At 40.2% G+C, this 22,269-nt stretch overlaps 1 protein-coding gene across 4 annotated transcripts; it reads left to right on the top strand.

The window, feature by feature from the left end:
• Positions 1 to 1,094: 1,094 nt before the first annotated feature.
• LOC105042366 (disease resistance protein RGA2) lies at positions 1,095 to 20,591 on the top strand. Of its 4 annotated transcripts, none has more exons than XM_010919534.4 (2): positions 1,095 to 4,585; positions 19,632 to 20,591. In XM_010919534.4, the coding sequence occupies exon 1, from the start codon at positions 1,251 to 1,253 to the stop codon at positions 4,437 to 4,439; it is 3,189 nt and encodes a 1,062-aa protein (XP_010917836.2). In that variant the 5' UTR covers positions 1,095 to 1,250; the 3' UTR covers positions 4,440 to 4,585; positions 19,632 to 20,591. The 4 variants fall into 4 exon arrangements, with proteins under 4 accessions (XP_010917836.2, XP_029119563.2, XP_010917835.2 ...); XM_029263730.2 differs by lacking the exon at positions 19,632 to 20,591 and adding an exon at positions 5,896 to 6,074; XM_010919533.4 differs by lacking the exon at positions 19,632 to 20,591 and adding an exon at positions 5,419 to 5,849.
• The last annotated feature ends 1,678 nt before the right edge of the window (positions 20,592 to 22,269 follow it).

A 22,269-nucleotide genomic window follows, 5' to 3' on the forward strand; every position in this document is an offset into this window, starting at 1 on the left:
GCATTTTCTGTGCTGGCAGTTTCAGGTAAACCGACTATATATCGATAACAATAGTGTATTGATCGTATGTTGGTAGTCGAGGAGATTCGAATAAGCATCGGTCAGTAACTTTGATATGATGATGGTCATGATTCTTTTTTGATCTCGTTTGATCTTTTTAATTCTACAGATTGGGTTCTTCATGTTGGTATACCTCTTTCCTGCAAAATACACGAAGAAGCATCAATTTTAAGAGAATAAAGATAATTTAATCCATAAATTAATGTTTCTATGGACAAATTTATGCACTTATCAATCACCTTCTATAAGATGTGTACAAGGGTCCTGGTGAGGCGGTTGAAGCCATTGATATCTTGTCTGATTAGTCCCAAGCAGGATATTTTTGTTATAGGTCGATCTATCACCGATAATGTTATGTTGGTCCAAAAATTTATGTATGATCTTCAGAGAGCGTCATGTCATCGTAGTCTCATGATGATCAAATTCCTCATGATGATCAAATTGGATATGGAGCGGCTTATAATCGGATGTATTGGCTTTTCCTCCGATGAATGCTACATGAGCTGGATTTGGGGATAGATAGATTGATTGGATTACAAACTGCGTTGGAGGGCTGTGTTTTGCCACCTGGACAACGACAAGCACGGTGTAAAAACATAAAACTTTTCCTTGTTTTTGAGAACCCTTGTCCGACTGGCCCTCTAGCATTTTTTATTTGGCAATAAACCCTTCAGCATTTGAAGCGTCCGCGGTGATAAGATTCGATTTACACCGTGCTTGTCGTTCTCGCACAAGCCCACCGAGGATGGAAAAAATTGAGAAAGAACGGGGGACAACATAGAAAAAATAAACGAAAATGAAGAAAAAATGGAAAAAGTTTAAGGATAGGAGCGGCCGAACAGTGAAGCTTAGACGATGGATTGGAACGAGAAAGGAACAGGGGACGCGTTCTCTCGCTTTGCAGTCAGAGTCACGGAAACAAATGCAGAGACGGGCGACGCAAGAAAACCAAAAAACACCGTCTCACAGACACATGACGGACGTTGTCTGAAAAAATACTGACGTGGCGCACGAACCACGTGCCGTGGCGTCCATCCTAAGGAATACCACCGCTTTCTCACCGCCATTTGGTGGTAGGGTGCGAACTTTTGTTCCTTGGCGTTGCAGCTCACATCCATCCTTTCATGCCGGCCCTAATTCATACACTAAAGCCTCGAGAGGAAAAGAGGTGGAAGCAATAACCCAACGTTATGGCAGAAGCAGCAGCGGTATCAATTGCCTCCTCCATTCTGGAGATTGTGATCCAGAAGCTGGGCTCTGGCCTATGGAAGGAGATGGGATTTGCGAGCAGCGTCAAGAAAGATGTGGAGAACCTACAAAGCGTCTTAATAACTATTAATGATGTTCTTTATGACGCTGAGAGCAGATCCATCAGCGACAAAGCTCTGCACGGCTGGCTAAGGAAGCTCAGAGACGCTGCTTTTGATGCAGATGATGTGGTGGACGAGTTCCAAACTGAAGCACTAAGACAAAAGATTGAGGAAAACAATTGCATCATCCGAAAGGTGCGTGACTTTTTTTCCCTCAACAACCCAATTATATTTCATCATAAGATTGCTCGCAAAATAGAAGAGATCAGAGAGCGATTGGACCAAATTTCAGAAGAGAGATTGAAGTTTCATTTGAGCGAGAAATCCATCCCGGATAGACCTTTAGAGCGAGAGACCTACTCATTTGTGGTCGAATCTGAAATTTACGGCAGGGATGATGATAAAGAGGAGGTCATAAATTTCTTGGTTCATGTGGATACCGATAAGGATGTCTCGGTTCTCCCAATAGTTGGTTTGGGTGGAGTTGGGAAGACCACGCTTGCTCAGTTAGTCTATAATGATAGAAGGATAGGGGAACATTTTGAACTTCGGATGTGGGTTTGTATTAGCGAGAATTTTGACATTCCAAGGATAATAAGAGCAATTGTTGAACGAGTGACGGGAACAAATTGCGAGCTGTCTGACATAGAGATGATGCAGTCTCTTCTTCGAGAAAAACTAAGAGAGCGGAGATTTCTACTTGTTCTCGATGACGTGTGGAATGAGGAGGAAGCTGAATGGGAAAGACTAAAACCTTTGCTGAGGGGTGGCAAGAAGGGAAATAAAATCGTAGTAACCACCCGCAGTAAAAGAGTTGCTTGCATAATGGGTAGCTCTGCACCACTGAGATTGCAAGGGTTATCGATTGCTGACTGCTGGACTTTGTTTAGGCAGAGGGCGTTTGGGTTGGGGAGAGGAGAAGAGACCCCAAGATTGGCAGAAATAGGGAAGGAGATTGTCCAGAAGTGTGGAGGTTTGCCGTTAGCTGCAAAGGCTCTTGGAAGCCTAATAAGCTCCAAGAGAGGGGAGGTGGAGTGGTTAGCTGTCAAAAATAGTGAAATCTGGAAATTACCTGCGAAGGAGACTGGAATATTACCTGCCTTAAGATTGAGTTATGATCATTTGCCATCTCATTTGAAGCCATGTTTTGCCTACTGTTCGTTGTTCCCAAAAGATTTTAGAATTGATAGAGAGAGATTGATTCAGTTGTGGATCGCAGAAGGGTTCATTCAACCATCAGATAGTAATATGGATTTGGAGAACATTGGCAATCAGTTTTTCAATGATTTGCTATGGAGGTCTTTTTTTCAGGATGCAGAAAGGGATTCTGATGGTAACGTGACCGTGTGCAAGATGCATGATCTAGTCCATGACCTTGCTTGCTGTGTCATAGGTGATGAGGCCGTCATCATGGAGGTCGACAAGGACACGAGCATTTCCCATCGATGTCGCTATTCATCTGTTGATTTTAATAAGGACAAATCCTCAGAATGTTTACAGCTTGCCTACAAAACAAAGAAATTGAGATCACTCATATTTTTGCATTTTCCTTCTGAAGAAGCAAATGTCAAAAATTTTGTCTTCTATGTGGTGTCAAATCTTACTTATTTGCGTGTATTGGACCTACAGAACACATGCCTTGAAAAGTTATCCAACAGAATAGGAAGGTTAAAACATCTGAGGTTCCTAGACCTATCAAATACATTAATTCAGGCATTACCTAACTCAATTGCTTCTCTCCACAACTTGCAAGTGTTGAACCTTAGCTATTGTGGTAATCTTTTTGAGTTGCCCAAAGACATGAGAAAAATGAAAAATCTACGACATCTATGCATCATCGGATGTCCTCGTTTGACTCAGATGCCACCTAAAATGAGGCAGCTGAGGAATCTTCGAACGCTGTCAGTGTTTGTTGTGAGCGAGAGGGATGGAAGCAGTATCGTGGAACTGCAAGATCTCAACCTGATTGGTAGCTCTCTTGAAATCAGAAATCTTCATAAAGTGAAGGATCCGAAGGAAGCAATGCAAGTAAATTTGGAGGCAAAGACAAACCTGCAGTCGTTGACATTGTCATGGAACGGACATTCGGATTGGGCACCGACACCGTCTTCTACAAAAATGGTGGAGGATGTGTTTGAAAGGCTCCAACCTCATCCTAATTTAAAGGAGGTGACAATAAGCGGCTACATGGGCATCAGATTACCCACTTGGATGGCAAGGGCAGAAGTAGTGTCAACTTTATTTTCAAATCTGGTCGAGCTCAGTTTGTGGGATCTGAGGAGGTGTGAGCATCTTCCACCACTCAGCCAATTGCGCTCTCTGAAGCGTCTCGATATAGCTGGAATGCATGCTTTGAGGAAAATAGAAGAGGAGGGTGGCACCATGCCTGTTCCGTTAGAAGAGTTCAGATTATCAGACATGCCTGAATTGGAGGAGTGGCATGTAAATCCAACAACAGAATTGTTCCCTCATCTTAGATTATTGGACATCCATTTCTGCCCCAAACTAATAGTGCAGCCATGCATCCCATCCTCAGTGAAGAATCTTATGATATCAAGCAATCACATGCTGTTATCGGCAGCAAGCATTAGAGTGTTGTCCAAACTTGAACAATTGTGCATCTGTTGCTGTGGAGTATCATCAAAGTCTGGGTGGTGGGATGGGCTGCAATACCTCACTGCCCTTCAGTATCTACATATTTTAGGGTGTGATGAGCTGAATTGTCTGCCGGAGGGTGTTATGTACTTGTCCTCACTCCGAAATCTTCATTTGAAGAATAACAGAAATCTAAAGAGTCTAGAATGGGGAAGAAGGGAGCCTCTGTTCACTGCCCTCTGCAGTCTGGTGATAGATGGTTCCCCTGCATTGACTGCTTTGCCGGAGTGGGTAGGGGGCCTCACCTCGCTTCAGTTTTTATCACTTAGGTGTTGTGACAACCTCGCAATCCTGCCAGACCTCCCTGTGCTTCAGGAGCTGTGGATTAAGAACTGCCCGCTTCTAGCAAGGCGATGCGAGAGGGGAGAGGTGAGGAGTGGCACAAGATTGCTCACATCCCAAATATCAGCATAGGAGTAGAAAAGGAGGAATATAGAGAAGAAACCAGCAAAGAATTTAGCTTCCCCACAAAATTTGTTAGCCGGTTAACTTAAGGATGCTGCATTGATCATAGTTGAGGTTTCAGTAGCAGCTACATTCCATGGAAGTAAACTCTTTTGGTGCGTGTCATGCTCCTCTTTGCTTTTTTTTTTTTTTTTAATTGTTGGCTTCAACTTCAAGGAAATGTTGTACTTTTGGATTTATTGTTTGTTTCTGCATTCCCTGAGATCTAGATCATTTTCCAACGATCAACTTTATTTAACTTCTAAATCTTTCTGAGTGTTCTTGTTTTTAAATTTGAGGAATATTGTCTCCAAACTGATTGATGCCTCTTACATATGTTTTATTTTTATTTCTTTTATTTTGAGTTGGCTTTTTCTGTTTCCTAATTAATTAGCTCATTGATCTGAATCCTGTCAAAGGTTGTTAAGATATGCTATTTTTTACACCATGGAATCTTGCCATTATTTCCAAGTCATGTTGTGATTTTCTTTATCCCTAAATGAAACTTAGATTTGTATGTTGTTCGGGAATGTTCTTGTTGATCTCAGCAGCTGTGTTAGCGAAACCTTATAAATGCACCTCAGGTATCTCTCTAACTCCTTTCGTTCAAAATTCCGGTCGGGGATTATCTAAAGAAAATGGTGGAGGAACTAGGAACCACCCTTGAATCTTGCATTTATTTATTTCTTTAAATTGTTTGCAGATATTATATTTTGGGATTCTTTTCTGTTTGCCTGATTCAAGGAAAAAGAATGTTTGACTGGAATTAGTAGGAGTTTTTGTATCTAATAAATGTGGCTGATTTTAGTTCTCCCTTTCCATCAGAAAAACAGAATTAGGAGGTTTTCTTGCATAATCAGCACGCTGCTGAAAGATTCTTCATGTCATTTTTTGCCATTTGAAAAGAACTTTATTTGCATGAGTCTTATTGCTGCAATTGCTTTTGAAGGACTGCATGCTTTCATTGAATGGTCTTCAATTGTAACCATTGTGTTCTTGCTGAGTTCGGTGGTATTTGGACTAGGGTTCAGCATATTGACAGATTTTTGGCTGACACCTGATTCTCACCATCCCATTGGATCACTTGCACTTGACACAGACAGTGCCACAGCACAGGGTATGGAAAATGGCACGGCACAGTTTTTGTACTCCTCCATGTTTGAGGACTCTGAAAATGGCACGGACAGAAAGCCATGCTACTTTTCCACCCATTATAAATTCTGCATTAAGCTGGAATGCTATCTATTATCCACTTTTCAATCTCTTGTATGTGGCTATGTTGCCTTATTGTATGCTGAGGGATTCTGTTTTCTGTCATACTCTCATGTAAAACCTGGCTTTTGATTTTTCAATAAATTTGGATGGCTCACTTGGCCTCTATTAACCTTCAAAAAAATAAAATAATTCTACAATCATGTTGTTACAGGGTCATACAATCCTTGGCCATTGTCCTCGGGACTCGTCCTCGGACATACTCTTCAGATCGATTGAAATTCGTGGCAAACTTCAGCAATGAGCACCAGTGGGATGTCTTGATATAGAAGTGGACGACTCCAACCGACTTGGCCCTTACATCATCCTCGGCCATATGCCGACGACATCAACGTACCACCACTAATCCAGCTATCAAACTATTACTGATGACTCCGACGTTGGTCGATGACTCATCAAGACTGCCTCGGAGGGCCGGATTGAAACGACCTTATCGGTCTCCGTCCGACCTTTTGGCCTCAGCTGCTTACTAACCCCAAGGGTTAGGATCGTGCAGACCACATGGGATGAAGTCCCATGACCGTCACCGACATGGGTACATCCAAGGCGAGGCCTCGGCTGTGTGTCGACCTTGGATCACTAGCCTATTCAATCAGATGGGCAACCTATCGGAATCTTTCAACAACCTATCAGAACATGGGCACTATCCACAACTAACAAACTTTGATTTGCAGGCTAGTGGGTCGATTCCCTATTCTAACAGCCTAACAGATCGTGGCCTAGTCTAATGGCCTATATTTCCACTTCTATATAAAGAGGTAAAAAGAAGATCTTTGAGGGAGGTAACCTAAGCTAAACTCCAGGGAGGAAAGACTCTTGGGTGCTCTTGCCCTCTCTCTCTCTTTTTTACTGTTCTCAAGTTCCGATTGACTTAGGCATCGGAGGATCTCCAAGTGGAGAATTCTACAGCATGTGAATTTTCTTGCAGGTCTTCATTGATGTCCCGACACTTAGATCGTCCTTTATCCTCGGCCATATCAGCTTCATCCGAGTCTTGCGGTAATAGTTTTGACGTTAGAGGAAGGATCGGCAACCCAATAGGAGAGAGAAAGCATAGCGAGATGCAACTACTTCGTCTGTCGTCTATCTTCGTCAGATGGAGCCATCCAACCGTACGCTCCGAACGGGCATGTGCAACCGGAGTAGCTGCCCATGACGGTGGATCCACAGCAGTTCGACGATCTTGTCCATCAGGTTTAGACGTTGACTAACGTCGTCCAACTTCTGCAGCAGACTATGAAGTAGCGACAGCTACCTCAGCATGCTCCTTGGATAGCACCATCTCAGCATAGCTATCGGGATCAATCCCCAATCCTAGAGAGCCCACCTTGGGGTTCCATCGATCCGCCATGGTGGATCAATGATCATTGTCTTATCGTGGATTTGGCCATGCCAAAAGATGTCGACGTTCCCTCACCTCTTTCAACAAAGACTACTTTGGATTACTCATCCTGAAAAATCTTATTGAGAGGATGATCTCAAGAGGAAGCTTTGAAAGATCAAGCGTCACTTAGGTAATATCCATTTCGGCAGACAGTGGAACGACGACGTCGGATTTTCTACTTGGCCGCCCTTCTCCCACTCCATCCAAATACCGTCCCATGTTAATTCAAGATGCTGTCGGTAGAGTCGTACGATGGCTCTATCGATCCATTGGGTCATTTAGAGGGCTATAAGGCCCTCATGATGCTCCAAGATGCTTTCAATGTCCTTTGTCTTGCCGTCCCAGCAACTTTGAAGAAGACGGCATGGACCTGGTGCTTCCGACTTCAATGGGAGTCCGTCTTCATTTTTGAACATGGATACTAGTTCATTGCTTACTTTGACAACAATCGGATCTATCGAGATCTTAGACAGCTTCTTCTCCATCCATCAGGAAGAGGATGAATCTTTGCAAGACTGTGGTGCGTTTTAATGTGGCTATGTTAGAAGTCCGCAATCTCGACGAGGTCATCGTCATGTCGGCCTTGAAGTGAGGCCTCCGCGATAAGCACCTCATCTACTCCTTGATGAGATTTTTTCGAAGGATTACATTTATCTCTTATCTGAGCCTGCATATACATGTAGGTCGAGGAGTGCCGAGTCATGCATCGGTAGGAGAGAGGTCAGGCTCCCAATAAAAGAAGCTTGTATGGGAGGATACACACCTAAATGAGTCTGAAGCTTGATCCCCTAACTAGCAAAAGCCCTTGATCGAGGAGCTCACCTTGGTGCTATAACTACGTTTCACTGACCGTCCCTCGAACTTAAATTCTGATGAAAATCGAGGATGAAGGATACCTCCACTGACCTCCATTGATGAGATCTCTTTCGGTTCAATGAAATAAGTGGAGGTACTGCTGCTTCCATCATGACCATGATCATGATATCGAGGAGTATCTCTAGTTGAAGGATGATATCAAGACTCTCATTCAAAGAGGCTATCTCGAAAAATATGTTCGGAAGCGGTAGAACCAAATATCCGAGGATCTGTTTTGATGCCAGACCGATGAGAAGAATAATAACAATCGACCTACAGTTGATGTGATCAACATGATCTCGGGCCTCGATGGCAGCAGGAGGACAGAAAACTACACCGAAAGTTTGAAGAGGTAGAGAACTGAAGGCATTATTTTTTTTCTAATGATGATGTTCGAGGAGTTTAAACTCCTTATGATGATGCTGTCATCATATCTATGATGTAGCTAACTATAATGTAAAAGAAATTATTATTGATAATAAAAGCTTCACAGACGTCTTACTTTATGATGCTTTTTAACAAATGAAACTACTAACTGACCAACTAAGGTAAGTGAATATCTCTTTAGTCAGATTTTCGAAAAATTTTGTGGTGGTAGGAGAGATCGCTCTACTAGTGGCCATCGGAGAGAAACCTAAGCAGTGAACCATGCAGCTAAGCTTCCTCATCCGAGTATCGTCTGCCTACAATGCAATTCTTGGACGATCAGGGTTTAATGCACTTCGTGCAATCATCTTCACATATCACTTGCTGGTTCGATTTTCAATCCGAAGTGGAGTAGGAGAAATCAGAGGAGATCAAATACTTGCTTGACAATACTTACCAACATCAAGAGGAAGAAGCCAATGAAGGCTTTGTCAATCGAAGATCATAGGAAGGAGACAAGAGAATCCGAAGGAGAGCCAGTAGCGGAGCTCGTTACCATCCCCTTTGGAGATGATCGACATGGACAATGCAAATCGATTCTCATTTAACAATTGATTGCAAAGATCGATTGATGACCTTTCTACGAGCTAACGAGTATGTCTTTGCATCGTCGGCATTAGATATGCTAGGTATTCTTTTTGATATTATCATTCATAAATTGAATGTGAATTCAGATTATCGACTAGTATGATAAAAAAGAGAAGTTTCATTCCAAGATGACAGTGAGCCATCGATGAGGAAGTGGACAAGCTGATGACGGTGGGATTCATTCGGAATGTGCACCATTCGAAATGGATTTCCAACGTCATCATGATTAAGAGAGCCAATGACAAATGGAGAATTCGTATCGACTACACCGATTTCAACAAAATTTATCCAAAAAATTATTTTTCACTTTCGAAGATTGATCAACTCGTTGATGTTATCTCGAGACACAATTGTTGAGCTTCATGGATGTTTTCTCGGAATACTATCAGATTCAGATGGTATCCGAGAATGAGGAGAAGATCATATTCATAACTGATAAAGGTTTGTATTATTATAAAATAATGTCTTTTGGTTTAAATATCAGATCGGTTACAACATGAATGTCTATGTCGATGATATGCTTATCAAAAGTATGAAAGTAGATTGGCATATTATCGATCTGGAGAAAGCCTTCGACAAGCTGCAACGACATCAACCTGAATAAGTGCACCTTCGAAGTTATCTCGAAAAATTCTTTGGCTTTGTAGTGACCCAACAAGAAATAGAAGTCAATACAGAGAAGATCTGAGTACTCATTGACATGAAACACTTGAGCACCAAGCGAGATATTCAAAGCCTATTAGGTCAGGTTGTAGCCCTTTATCTTTAGATCGGTCGAGAAATACCTTTTCTTCTTCAAGATGTTGAGGCAGATGAAAAATTTTGAGTAGACGGATGAATGTGGAACTATTTTTGAGGATCTCAAGTGGCACCTCAGATCCCCTCCGTTTTTCTCTCAGCTGGAAGGTCAGTAGTTACTTTTCCATTTGGTTATTTCATCTCATGTTATTAGCTTGATTCTAGTCCAAAAAGTAGGAACCGAGAAATAGATCTACTATATGAGCAAGATTAATTGAGATGCAGAAATGAGGTATTCCAAGATTGAAAAGATGATCTATATGCTTATCATCTTTGTGCGACATCTTCGACCCTACTTTCAAATCCAGTCGGTGGTTGCCCTTACCAATCAGCCTTTGAAGGCAATCCTCCAAAGGATGGACACCTTTGGGTGCATGCAAAATGGGCAATCGAGTTTAGAGAATTCAACATTAGCTTTCAATCTTGACCCATCATGAAAGTTCAAACACTCACCGACTTCCTTATGGAGTGCACCATCTCCAATGAGGAGCCGTCCTCGACAAGATTCGATGATGTTGGAGAGTCATCCTCGATAAGATTTGATGACTCCGAAGAATCTCTATAATAGATTCTACATATCGATGGAGCCTCAAACACACAAGGATGCGAAGCCGGGCTTATTTGTATCAGGCCGGATGGAATGGTAATAGTATGTCTCCTTCGATTCAACTTCAAAACCTTCAATGATGACATCGAATATGATGCCATCATCACTGGACTTCGACTCACGAGAGAGCTTGGAGTGAAGGTTCTCAAAGTCTTTTTCAACTCTCAGCTCATTGTCGGATAGGTCCGAGGTGAATACCAAGCCTGAGATCCTATAATGGCAAAATACCTGCATATACTCAAGGAAATATCGACAGCCTTGCGAACTATGAAGATTTAGCAGTTTTCCAGATCAAAAACATTTTGAGCTAATGCATTTTCTAATCTTGCTATCTTGGGGCTGACTGACCATAATAAGTGAGTCTTCATCGAGCATTTATAGACTCGAAGTATTGAAGAGCTCACGATGCTCTAAATCGAGTACGAGTCGAGCTGAATAGATCCGATTATCAACTATGTGCTTAAAAGAGAGCTCCCAACCGACCTTATCCAGACTCGAAGAATCAAATAACAAGCACCTTGGTATGTATATCTTGATGGGAGACTTTATAAGAAAATTTTCTCCTTGCCTCTACTTCATTGTTCACGCCCCTTCGATGTAGATTATGCTCTTGAGAGGTATATGAAGGGATCTATGGTAACCACTGAAGGGGTAGGTCTTTAGTTTGCAAGATTATCCAGCAAAGATATTACTGGTTGACCCTACAGGAAGATGCTGTCGAGTTGGTCAAATGGTGGAGCCGTGTCAGCAGTACGCCAACATCCAAAAGAGATGGGCAATCGAGCTCACGTTAGTCATCGCTTGTCTTTTTGCTATGTGGAAAATCGATATTTTTGGACCATTCTCACAAGCTACTAGATAAAGAAAGTTCTTGATTGTAGCGATTGATTACTTCACTAAATGAATCGAAGCCGAGCCCTTAGTGCAGAGTACCAAGATGAAAGTTTAAGACTTCGTATGGAAGTTGATCATATGTCGATTCAGACTTCCACATGCTATCATCGCTAACAATGGATGCCCATTCGACAATTAGAAATTCAAAAAAATTTGCTCAAAATTTTATATCGACCACAGACTCACCTCAGTAGGGTTTTTGCAGTCCAACAGAGAAGTTGAGGTGATCAATCGTACTATTCTGCAAGGGCTGAAGATCAGACTCGACCAAGTAAAAAAAATATGGGTAGAAGAACTCTAGAACGTTTTATGGGTATATCGGACTATGCCTCGAACAGCCATCGAGGAGGCTTCTTTCAACCTCACATTTGGAGTTGAAGCAATCATTTCCGTCGAGATCAGAATATCATTGATCAAATTGGAGCTGTACGATAAGCAAAAAAATTTCAATAGGCTTTGAACAAGTCTTGACTTAGAAGAAATAAGAGAAAGGACTCAGATCAGGATGACCTCGTACCAGCACTGATTAAGCCACTACTACAATATTCAGGTCAAAACAAATACTTTCCAGCCTAGAGACCTCATCCTGAGATGAGCTAAAGTATTCAGATCCATGGAACAAAGCAAATTGGCTCCAAATCAAAAAGGACCATATCGGATCACAGAAGCCATCCAACTTGGAGCAGACAGGTTGGAGACCCTTAATGACACTCAAATTTCTCAGATGTGCAATTTCGAGAATCTTCAAATGTACTATCAATAAGAGATATAATCACATCACCCTCATCAATAAAATTGTTCTTCGAATCTATATAGATTTTTTATCAAAGCAACCAAGTGAATGGTTCAACTAAAATTAGCCATATCCGACCAATAAACAAAATTGCCGAAACTAACAGTACACATCTTAAAAAGACATCCAAAGCATAAGCTTGAGATAATCGCATCAAGCCTCATCCCTCCATAAGGCCATCTAGTGCTCCTCAAGTTGAGCGGAAGCTAAGGACGACTATGAATGGGTGAACCCTCTGGAGAATCCACACAGCCACCTAGTATTCCTTATCCATGGGTGAGTCGAATGAAGGCCTACGATAACTCGACGAAGATTGGACCGACCTCGGGCGATACCTCATAGGAGTTCTCTTGAATATCCCCATGAGAGTCAGATCGAGAGAATGACGACAAATTTGACACTACCGGCGGCCACACCAAACACACGAAAGAGATAACAAAGAAGTACATTTAAAAGATTTGTACACATTCCAGAAAAGGTTTGTCACAAGATGACGTCATTAGGACAAAGTTCATTACAACTAAAGGAAGAAAAAATATAAGATTTGAGTTCGGTCAACATCTTCGGGTTCAGTCATTTTTCTTGACCGCAAGGTTGAACTACATTTAGCGACATCCTCGATAATGAAGACCTTTCCCTTTAATGATGGTTGGTCCTCGATAAAGGACATTTGGGATGGAATTGCGGGTACCTCTCAGAAATCTGTCCATCTCCGGAATATTCCTTCAAGGAGGCCTGAAAAGCTAACTTGCTGAGGGGGAACAACTAGCCCCTACAAAGGTCCAAGGCCCTTCGGTGAAGCATAATGCTGAAATAGCCTCCGATGGCTACTGCTGCAACTCTATGGCTAGAGCAGCGGGTCTTTTCAATACGTTTCATGCCAAACTAGAATGCTTATTAGAACATTTTCTTGAGGTGTCCTATGGCTGATCGGAGGTTGGAGAAGACTCCTCGGCAAAAGAAAGTGCCAATGACTTCATGATGATGGATGAGGTTGTGCCACTACGACATTACGGAAGACTGCTGGAGGGGTATCAGCCTCAAGCAATAGGATCTCATTTATAAACAAGTTGGACTTGGGTGCCTCCAACTAACCCCTGGACCTCATGATAGGTGTCATCATGAGAGAGGTCTTGGGGACCACACCTCCTAGAAAATAGAGTTTCAGTTGTCCTTCCTAACAGATTATCATTGTCAGAAAGGGATAAAATTAAATAACCCACTCTCCTAGGCTCTTAGCTAGTACAATCTTTTGGGCTTTGACGTATGATCCCTCTAAGATATCTTAGCTTTGGTCGAGATGTTTGAAATTGTGTTTGGCGAGGTACCAATGACAATGATGATTGTAGAATATTCACATACCAAACTGAACCTCGACGACTGGATCAGAGGATCAATCTCTTAGAGATATCTCAGCCCTGATTGAGATCTCCGAAATTCTATTCGTCATGGCACCGATGATGGGGATATATCCTGATCAAAGTTAGAAATCCCATGAGTGAGATTCTCAGAATAGATTCAAGGAAACAACTGAAGTCATCGATTTGGCAAATTCTGTCCAACGTTATCGAAATAGACTTCGAGAATCTACATAGACAAAAACATAACCTTGGAGTCACATCTTGCCCAAAAAAATAATTTTGGGCGAATTGATGAAACTTTTAAAATGTATTGATGACGTGAAACTAGATCGGACTTCGACCAATGCTTGCGACTTGGCAAAACTTAAATTTAAACATAACCCTAAGTCAGCCTCGTACAGCAACATCGAAAATAGTTTGAAGACAATTCATTTCACCTCGGTTCAAACAGTAAGCATTCACATTGGATAAAAAAGTAGTTCATTTCATTTTGTTAAAGAGCTTTCATTACAAAATTGCAGAGGATAAATGAAAATACAAAAATGGAGCCAAAAAAGAAATAAGGTGCAGAGGCTTAAAACTCCTAGAAAGATACTTCAGCTTTAGCGTTGGCAGTCAGCTCAGCTGATCTTCTTGCTCGACCTCTACTGCGGGTCCAGTCGATCGACATCAATCTTAGGAAAGAGGTGCGCTACTAAGACCTTGAAGCATCAAAGCCGTATCCAAAACACATCGAGGAGGCTTCAGTGACTTTGGCCTCGAACTCCGATAAAGTTTTGTACTCCTCGATGGTCTTCAACTTAGCCTCCATGATCACATTTGTCTTGTTGATCTCCGTCGACTTCATCTCATTCTCGACGACCTTCGCCAGTCCTCGACTTCGGTGATCCTCTTCTGCTGCACCTCCACAAGCCCATGCTCCACAGCGAGAAAATCCTTAAGATGTATAACCCATTCTTTGGTGACCAGAAGGTCGGACTTGGCCTGAGAAGCATCTCCCTCCGAGGCTTTCACCCAAGCATCTATCGCCTAGAGATCCCCTTCGAGTTTTCTCTTTACTTGGTTGAGGCCGACGACCATTTCGTTGAGGTGAGCTATATCATGCATCAGTTGCAAGAGGAAACTGAAGTCAGAAAAACCTCAACTATAAGGAAGAAAATTGGCTAAGTTAGGATTTACCTTTAGGAGATCTCTAGACGAAGAAGACAGAGCCTTATCTAGAGATTGGCCTTTGTCATGGCCCAGCCAGACGGTAACAGTATCATCTTTATGATCTTTTGGATGAGCTACTGATTGGAGAGAGCTAAGTCATCCTTTTGAAATCTTGCCACCAAAGTGATGAAATCCTCCTTGATCGCCAATGGGGGCCCCACTTCTTGCTGAGTTATGGGGGCTCGAGCTATCGAGGAGACTAAGAAAGAATCAAACTGAGCCGGTAATGAGGCTCGAGGAGGTGATGGTGGAGTCACTGTTCGGACAGGTTCTAAAGCAGTTGGGAGAGCTCCCTCAAGGATAGTGTGACGATGACCTTTTACATACCGTCGATCTCAATTGGGGTCGTGCTGGAGGTCTCGATTGATCTACTGGAGGTTGATGGAGCTGGAGTCGAGGGAGTTGTCAGTTCGTCTTTTTCCTCAATGAACCTTCTCTTGAGGTGGAGCTAGATCTCTTCTTTAGAAAGGCCAATTTGACTGATCCAAAATCAGGTCTCATCACTGTAAAATCGAAGACCAAAGTTAGTGCAATAAATTAAAGAAAATCAAGTAACTAACAAAGCAAAAGAACCTGAGCATATCCCAAGGAAGAGTCGGACTGAGGCCGGTATCGTAGAGTGTCTACTCAGCCATCAGTTCGCTCAACTTTGGTACTTCGACGTCGATCAACTTATGATAGTCTTCCTCATCCTTAGGGAGGACTGACTTCTCCTTCTTTGGAGAGAGTCGAGGATCACTCCAGATCTAACTGAAGCCCCAAGGGACATCCGAAGAGACAAAGAAGAACCAGCCTTTTCAATCTTGAATGGAGGAAAGAAGGTCGGTGATAAACTTGCACCTATATCGAAGATTGAAGTATCACCATCTTCTTTCATGGAGGTGCTTCTTCAAGGTTAACAACACTCTAAAGAGCAAAGTACTCGATTAAATACGAAGCCAATCACATATGATGATGATGGTTATCATCCGAATGGAGTTTGAAGTGATCTGGATTGGAAGAACTCTAAAGAAGTCAAGGATGTTGGAGATAAAGGGGTGAAAAGGTAGTTGATGACCTGCTCGGAGAGTCTCCTCAGATAGAGCGACTCGACCCTCTGGAGCTCTTGAGATGATCTTTACGACTCAAAATTTTGAGTCGAAAAGCAGAAGGAATAAATACTGAGATCGAAATCTTCGAAGATCAGCCCTAGTAATGGATGACTCTTTGCTCCTTGTATTGAAGAAGTCTTCAAATCCTCGTATAGGACTCTTCGACCTACACGGTTTGGGATCTCGATGTCCAGAAGATGAGGCGAGCTCGACGGTGGTCCGAGGTAGAGGGGCAAATAGACTAGATTGGATTGGATTATACCTAAGTCCAACTTCATTCCGAAATATTTTGGACTAGAAAATTTGACTCCAAAATTGAACCAAATACTCTACTAGTCCAATCCAATCCAATCCAAAAAGTTCAAATTGGATTGGATTAGATTTTTGAACTTTTACATATATTAGACCGCAATTTAGATTATAATTCAAAAGCAAGTTATATGAATTCAAAACATATACTACTTATAGGTACTCTATAATATCGTCCTACATTTAACAACTAATATTATCATAGTATTGGATAAGAAATAAGAAATATAAATTTTAATATCAAGGATCTCAACAAGTCATGCTATAATAGCATCATGTCAAAAATATAAGTTCTAGATTTTCAAGAAAACATCGTCAAAACATAATAAATTCTATAATATTTAAAAGAAAGTAAATTTAAAACACACACATACATACATATGCATGTATGTATATACATATGTATATGTATATGTATGTATGTATGTATATATATGTATATGTATATATATATGTATGCATGTATATATATGTATATATATATATATATATGTATGTGTATGTGTGTACATATATATATGTATATGTATGTATGTGTATACACACACACACACACACATGTATATGTATGTATGTGTATATATATATGTATGTATGTATATGTATGTATGTATATACATGTATATGTATGTATATATATATATATATATATATATATATATATATATATATATATATATATATGTATATGTATGTATGTATGTTTATCTATATGTATGTATGTATGTGTAAATATATATATATATATACGTACATATATATATACGTACATATGTATATGTGTGTATATATATATGTATGTATATATATCTATATATCTACACACACACACACACACACATATATATAGATGTATATATGTAAATATACATAATATACATATGTATATATACATATGTACATACATACATATGTATGTATACATACATACATACATATATATACATACATAAATACATCTATATATATATACACATATATACATCTATATATCTATATATATATATATATATATACATATATATATCTATATATATATATGTATATATGTGTATGTGCGCGCGCACGCTCGTATATATATGTGTATATGTATATATGTGTGTGTGTGCGTATGTATATATGTATGTATCTATCTATATATTTATATATATATATGTATATGTATGTATGTATATGTATATATATATATATTTATATATGTATATATGTATGTATATGTATATATATATATCTATGAATGTATATGTATGTATGTATATATATATGTATTTGTATGTATGTATGTATATGTATGTATGTTTGTATATGTATATGTATTTGTATGTATGTATATGTATATATGTATGTACATGTATGTATGTATGTATATGTATATGTATGTATGTAGGTATATGTATATATATATATATGTATATGTATATATGTATATATGTATATATGTATGTATATGTATATATGTATATATGTATATATGTATGTATATGTATATGTATGTATATATATGTGTATATATATATATGTATATATATATGTATATGTGTATATATATATGTGTGCATATATATGTATATATATGTATATGTATGTATGTATGTATCTATATATATGTATGTATATATATGTATGTGTATATATCTATATATATATATGTATATGTGTGTATATATATATGTGTGTGTGTATATGTGTATATGTATATATGTATATATATGTGTGTGTATATAAAATTCAAAAGTCCAAACTAGAAGAATGGATTGGATTTGGTTTGAACCTATAGTTTAGATTTTGGATTGGATTTGGATTTTATAACATTAAATTCAAATTCAAGTCCAAAGTTTAAAATTTTTAAAAATTGATTCCAAATCCAAAACCAAAGTCCAAAAATCTGATCCAATCCTCTAGTTCGGTTTGGATATATTTGGATTTTGGATTTTCTCTAGTTCACTTACACCCCTAGTTCGAGGCGAGGGAGAAGGTAGCCGAGAATCTGGACCGCCTTGACGACTTTCATCCTGATCCTCACCACTGGAAGGCATTTTTGAAACGAAAAGAAGGCTGAAAGGAAGAAAGAAGATGACTGGCAAAATATAGATGGAAAGAGATTGAAATAGAGGAGACAAGAAAATCAATCGAAAAAATGGGGGGATTGATCAGCTGATGGCGGAGAAAGAGACGGAGCACACGATAGCAGGGATACCTTTGACGGACTAGAAGCTGGGACACTTGGAGCAAATAGCAATTGAAAAAGATAAGAATGGAGGGAGAGCAGGCTTATATACACTATCCATCGATGGTGTAGATCAAACTCTCGAGCTGTCGGATGTCAGCCACGTGGCACAGATTAGGGCCATCCGACTAGGTGACTCTTCGACACACCACTGCTCTGATTCGGCCACGTAGACCGATCTGTGCAAAGTGGCATCAAGCCAATTGGTGTGAGACAGGTGGTAGCCTCTGTTTGGCTAGTCCATAACGACTGACTCTCGATGTTCGAGGTTGAAATAATGATCTGTCTTGAGCTGCCCATCTCTCATAAATGCATTGAGATCCGTGAAGTGCCGAATCTCCCCAAATGATTAAGATGTGATTTGCGAAGTGATTTGTCCAATCAGTGTCGAATTTTGTGAAGCGACGCGATGGTTCACCTGAAGATTATATAACTCGGATTTGCCTGCTCGGACATGCTCCGAGGACACATTTCGAAGACTACTATTTTCTTCATCCGAGACAAATGCCTTGAACTTGGAAGTGAGGGGTAAGTATTATGGGGTCATACAATCCTTACAATCCTTGACCATTGTCCTCGAGACTCATCATTGGACATGCTTTATGGATCGACTGAAATGCCGAGGTGAACTCCAGCAATGAGCACTAGCTTGATGTCCTAATAAGGAAGCAGATGACTTGGACCGACAGGACTTTGAAAATGCCCCAAATAGAAAGTCAGGCTACTTCTTCGCCTACTATGAATTGTGCATGAAGCTGGAGTACTATCTACTATCCACTTTTCACTCTCTTGTACACAGCCTTCCTTTTTCACTCTCCATTAGTCAAGTGCTTAAACATGTGATTACTTTTATAAGTTTTAATTTGTTGGTTGGTATCATGATCTCAAAGCACACTCTCAGTTACATAGTTGCAACACCGTTGCAGTTTTCATTTGTAGAAGTCAAAGCTCATGAGGATGAGACACTTTTCAGAAACAGTAGCAGAAACTGAATTGCATTTGGATTGTAATCTGTCTGGGCATTGGAAATTAATGCATGAAACAAGAAAAGTCAATAAGCTTTATTTCAGGACACAGGTTTCCCAATAATTAGATATATCAGAAAAATGGTTTACTGATTCACATTAATAATGTAGATAAATATAATATGAAACAGAAAATAATACTGTTCTATGTTTAAATTTTTTTTGTATGTTTGGTTTGCGCCTCAGTTAAAAAAGATAAAAAAAAAAATCATATTATGCAAATTGTCACCATGACCTTTGTAAAGTGGGAGTCCATTGTGGATGCACAATTACAACCATGGTGGCATATATTGATCATTTTTGTCGGTTTACATTTGCAGGTCAAGAATGAGAACAAAGTAGAGCAGATAAAATCGACAGTAGCCCTTCCATTCCATCATTTTTCTGGTGGAGAAAAGCTTTTGGAGGTGAGTCCTGAGGTGAACCTCAACCATCGACGGGTAGAGAATCAGCAGCAGTATACTGGCTATGTCACCGAGATGATGAAATTGGAAGAGGTCATACCATTGGAGAATGAGCCAGACAATTCGCTGTCTGCTGCAGATAGCCTGAAGGCTGATGATAGTAGGAAGCACAGGGAATGGTTCCCTCCTCTACAAGAAAATGGCAGTGGTGGAAGTTTTCAATCAGAATCTGATAATGCGGAGGGGCTAGCATCATCCTTGGATCTTTCCTCCAGTTTTGAGAAATGCTTTCAGTCAATCAATGAGAGGAGAAGCTCTCATCAGAACCATAAGCCGTCTCAAGAGCCGGAGGTTAATTATCAGTTGAAGCCATTTGACTATGCTGCTGCTAGGAAAAATATGAAGTTTGGAGAGGTCGGAGAAAAGGACATAGCTGAAAGTGATAATCGGCTTCAAACTTCATCAGTTTCGGGAGAAATGCATAAAGGCTTGGCGTCTGGTCAGTCTCGAGGTGAAGAAAAAGTGAAGGGCTTTCAGCATCCTCGGCGCCGCCAGGCTTTTCCACCCTCAGGCAACAGAAGCACGACATATCACTAGCACACTGCCAAGGTCTATACTCCATGTATCTTAAAAGTGCCTATTCAAACAAAAGAAAAGAGGTGATACTTCTAAAAGTTTGCAAAAGAAGAAAAAGGGAATAACATGGTTTCAGCGGCATCACTTCCCAAAATTTTTCTTGCAACCAGTGCACATTTGTAAGTCATAAACTTTACATGGCACAGGTGCAATGCAGAACCTTGCAGTGTGAAACCGCTTTATTGCTGCCTCTGATTTTGTTATCATTGGATAAATCTAACTAAGGAAGTTCTTCAGTAACTGGATCACGAGAGTTTGTGTTTTTGGGGTTTCTCCTGCTAGTTGCAGTGTAACTCGTTGCAGTCCTTGCCGATGCCCAGCTAATTTGGCTTGCGGGATCTGTTGTGCAGAAGAGCCATTAGAAAACCGTGTGGTGCTCACCTAGTCAACCTGTTACCATCTGAATAAATTGTAAGGATCCTATAGAGGTTCGGTTCAAGGCCATCATGAATAACCATGTCCTAATAATTTTTGAAGCATCGCAGCTAGTTACATGCATTGGCTCTAAAATCATGGACTTGCTTTCCCATTCTTCCTCTTTTCTTTTAATTAAATTTTTTGGCCCCTGCAATTTCCCGTCATCTCGTGGCTGTGCTTTCTTTCATTACTTGTTGACACTCGGAATTAAATCATATACTGCCCTATACAAGGGCACGTAGTCAATTTTGGAATTGAAGAATCTCTCCATTCGTCCTTCAGTCTGGTATGACTTTAGAGGAAGCTTTTGCTAAAATTAGAGAAGCAGCGGGTCTCTTCTGATACTCCGAAAACGCTGGCATGGTAGAGAAGCTGCATTAGTGAACGAGATGAGACATTCTTTCCTCTTGTTTGGATGCATTATGCAGACGAGAGAAGCAATAGTTTTTTTATGTCAATGTATATTTCTCTCTCCATGTCTCTCTATTGTTAGAGAGAGAATTATGGATTTGGAGAATAGTGATTTCTTTCTTATTCTCTACTTATTTTTCCAATGAAATGATAGAAACTTGCCTTCTCCCTTATTTTTATTTTCTTAATCCAAATAGCACGGTCTAGGAAAGAGATTCTCTCTTGTTTAAACATGTCTCAATTCTATCACTTATCATCCATCCATCGAAGAAGCCCTTGACCACCTTCTTCAAAAAGAAGAGTCTTAATTTCTGTCAGTAAAAGGAAGTAGCTGCACAAGTTGAAAAAAATGGGAAGTCTTTGTCACGACCCAACCTGAAGGCATGACCTGAGCAGTAAATTGTCCATATCACAATAATTATTTGCTTGGATGGAAAGGAATGGTCGAAGAAAAAGGTTTCTGCTGTTACGAAGAGTTGGAGGAGGCTTATAGTCTCTGTAAAACTTGGACTGCTGCTGCTTCTTTTGTTTTCCCTTTTTTTCCCCCGCCCTACTCTTGGAACTCTCTTCCTTCTTGATTGTTAATAAAGTTTTTTGGTTCTCTGCACCACTAGTCCCTCAGAAAACAGAAAAAGTAAAAAGAGATGAGAATGTAGAAGTATGAACTAGGCGGACTACTGTAAAGTCTGCTGCCTAAGAAGCATCGTTGAGGAAGGGCCTGCCATCTGAGTGCAAGAGTCAATATATATTTTGACATTTGGTGATTTATTATAGTTGCTTAGGGTTCTGAATCACTAGAAAATGCCTATTATTCAAGAGCCCGACTTGTTAAGCTGATACACATCACTAGAAAACTCATTATAGTTTCCTTTACAATCTTCGTAATTTCGGAAAGGAAACTCTCCTAGTGAGAGCGTGAAGATCCTCAATCATCATTTTTTTCACTTTCCCTTTAGGATCCCCTATTATTATCTGAGCATTACGGGAAGAAAATGGCCATTGATTGTAAGATATTAGCGAAATGGGAGCACAAGAGGTAGAGCGGGTTTCCAAGGGGTGCCACCAAAGTAATAGAATTATTAAGACAATT

The sequence above is a fragment of the Elaeis guineensis genome, chromosome 3 (genome assembly GCF_000442705.2).
Source record: "Elaeis guineensis isolate ETL-2024a chromosome 3, EG11, whole genome shotgun sequence".
NCBI classification, from domain to species: Eukaryota; Viridiplantae; Streptophyta; class Magnoliopsida; order Arecales; family Arecaceae; genus Elaeis; species Elaeis guineensis.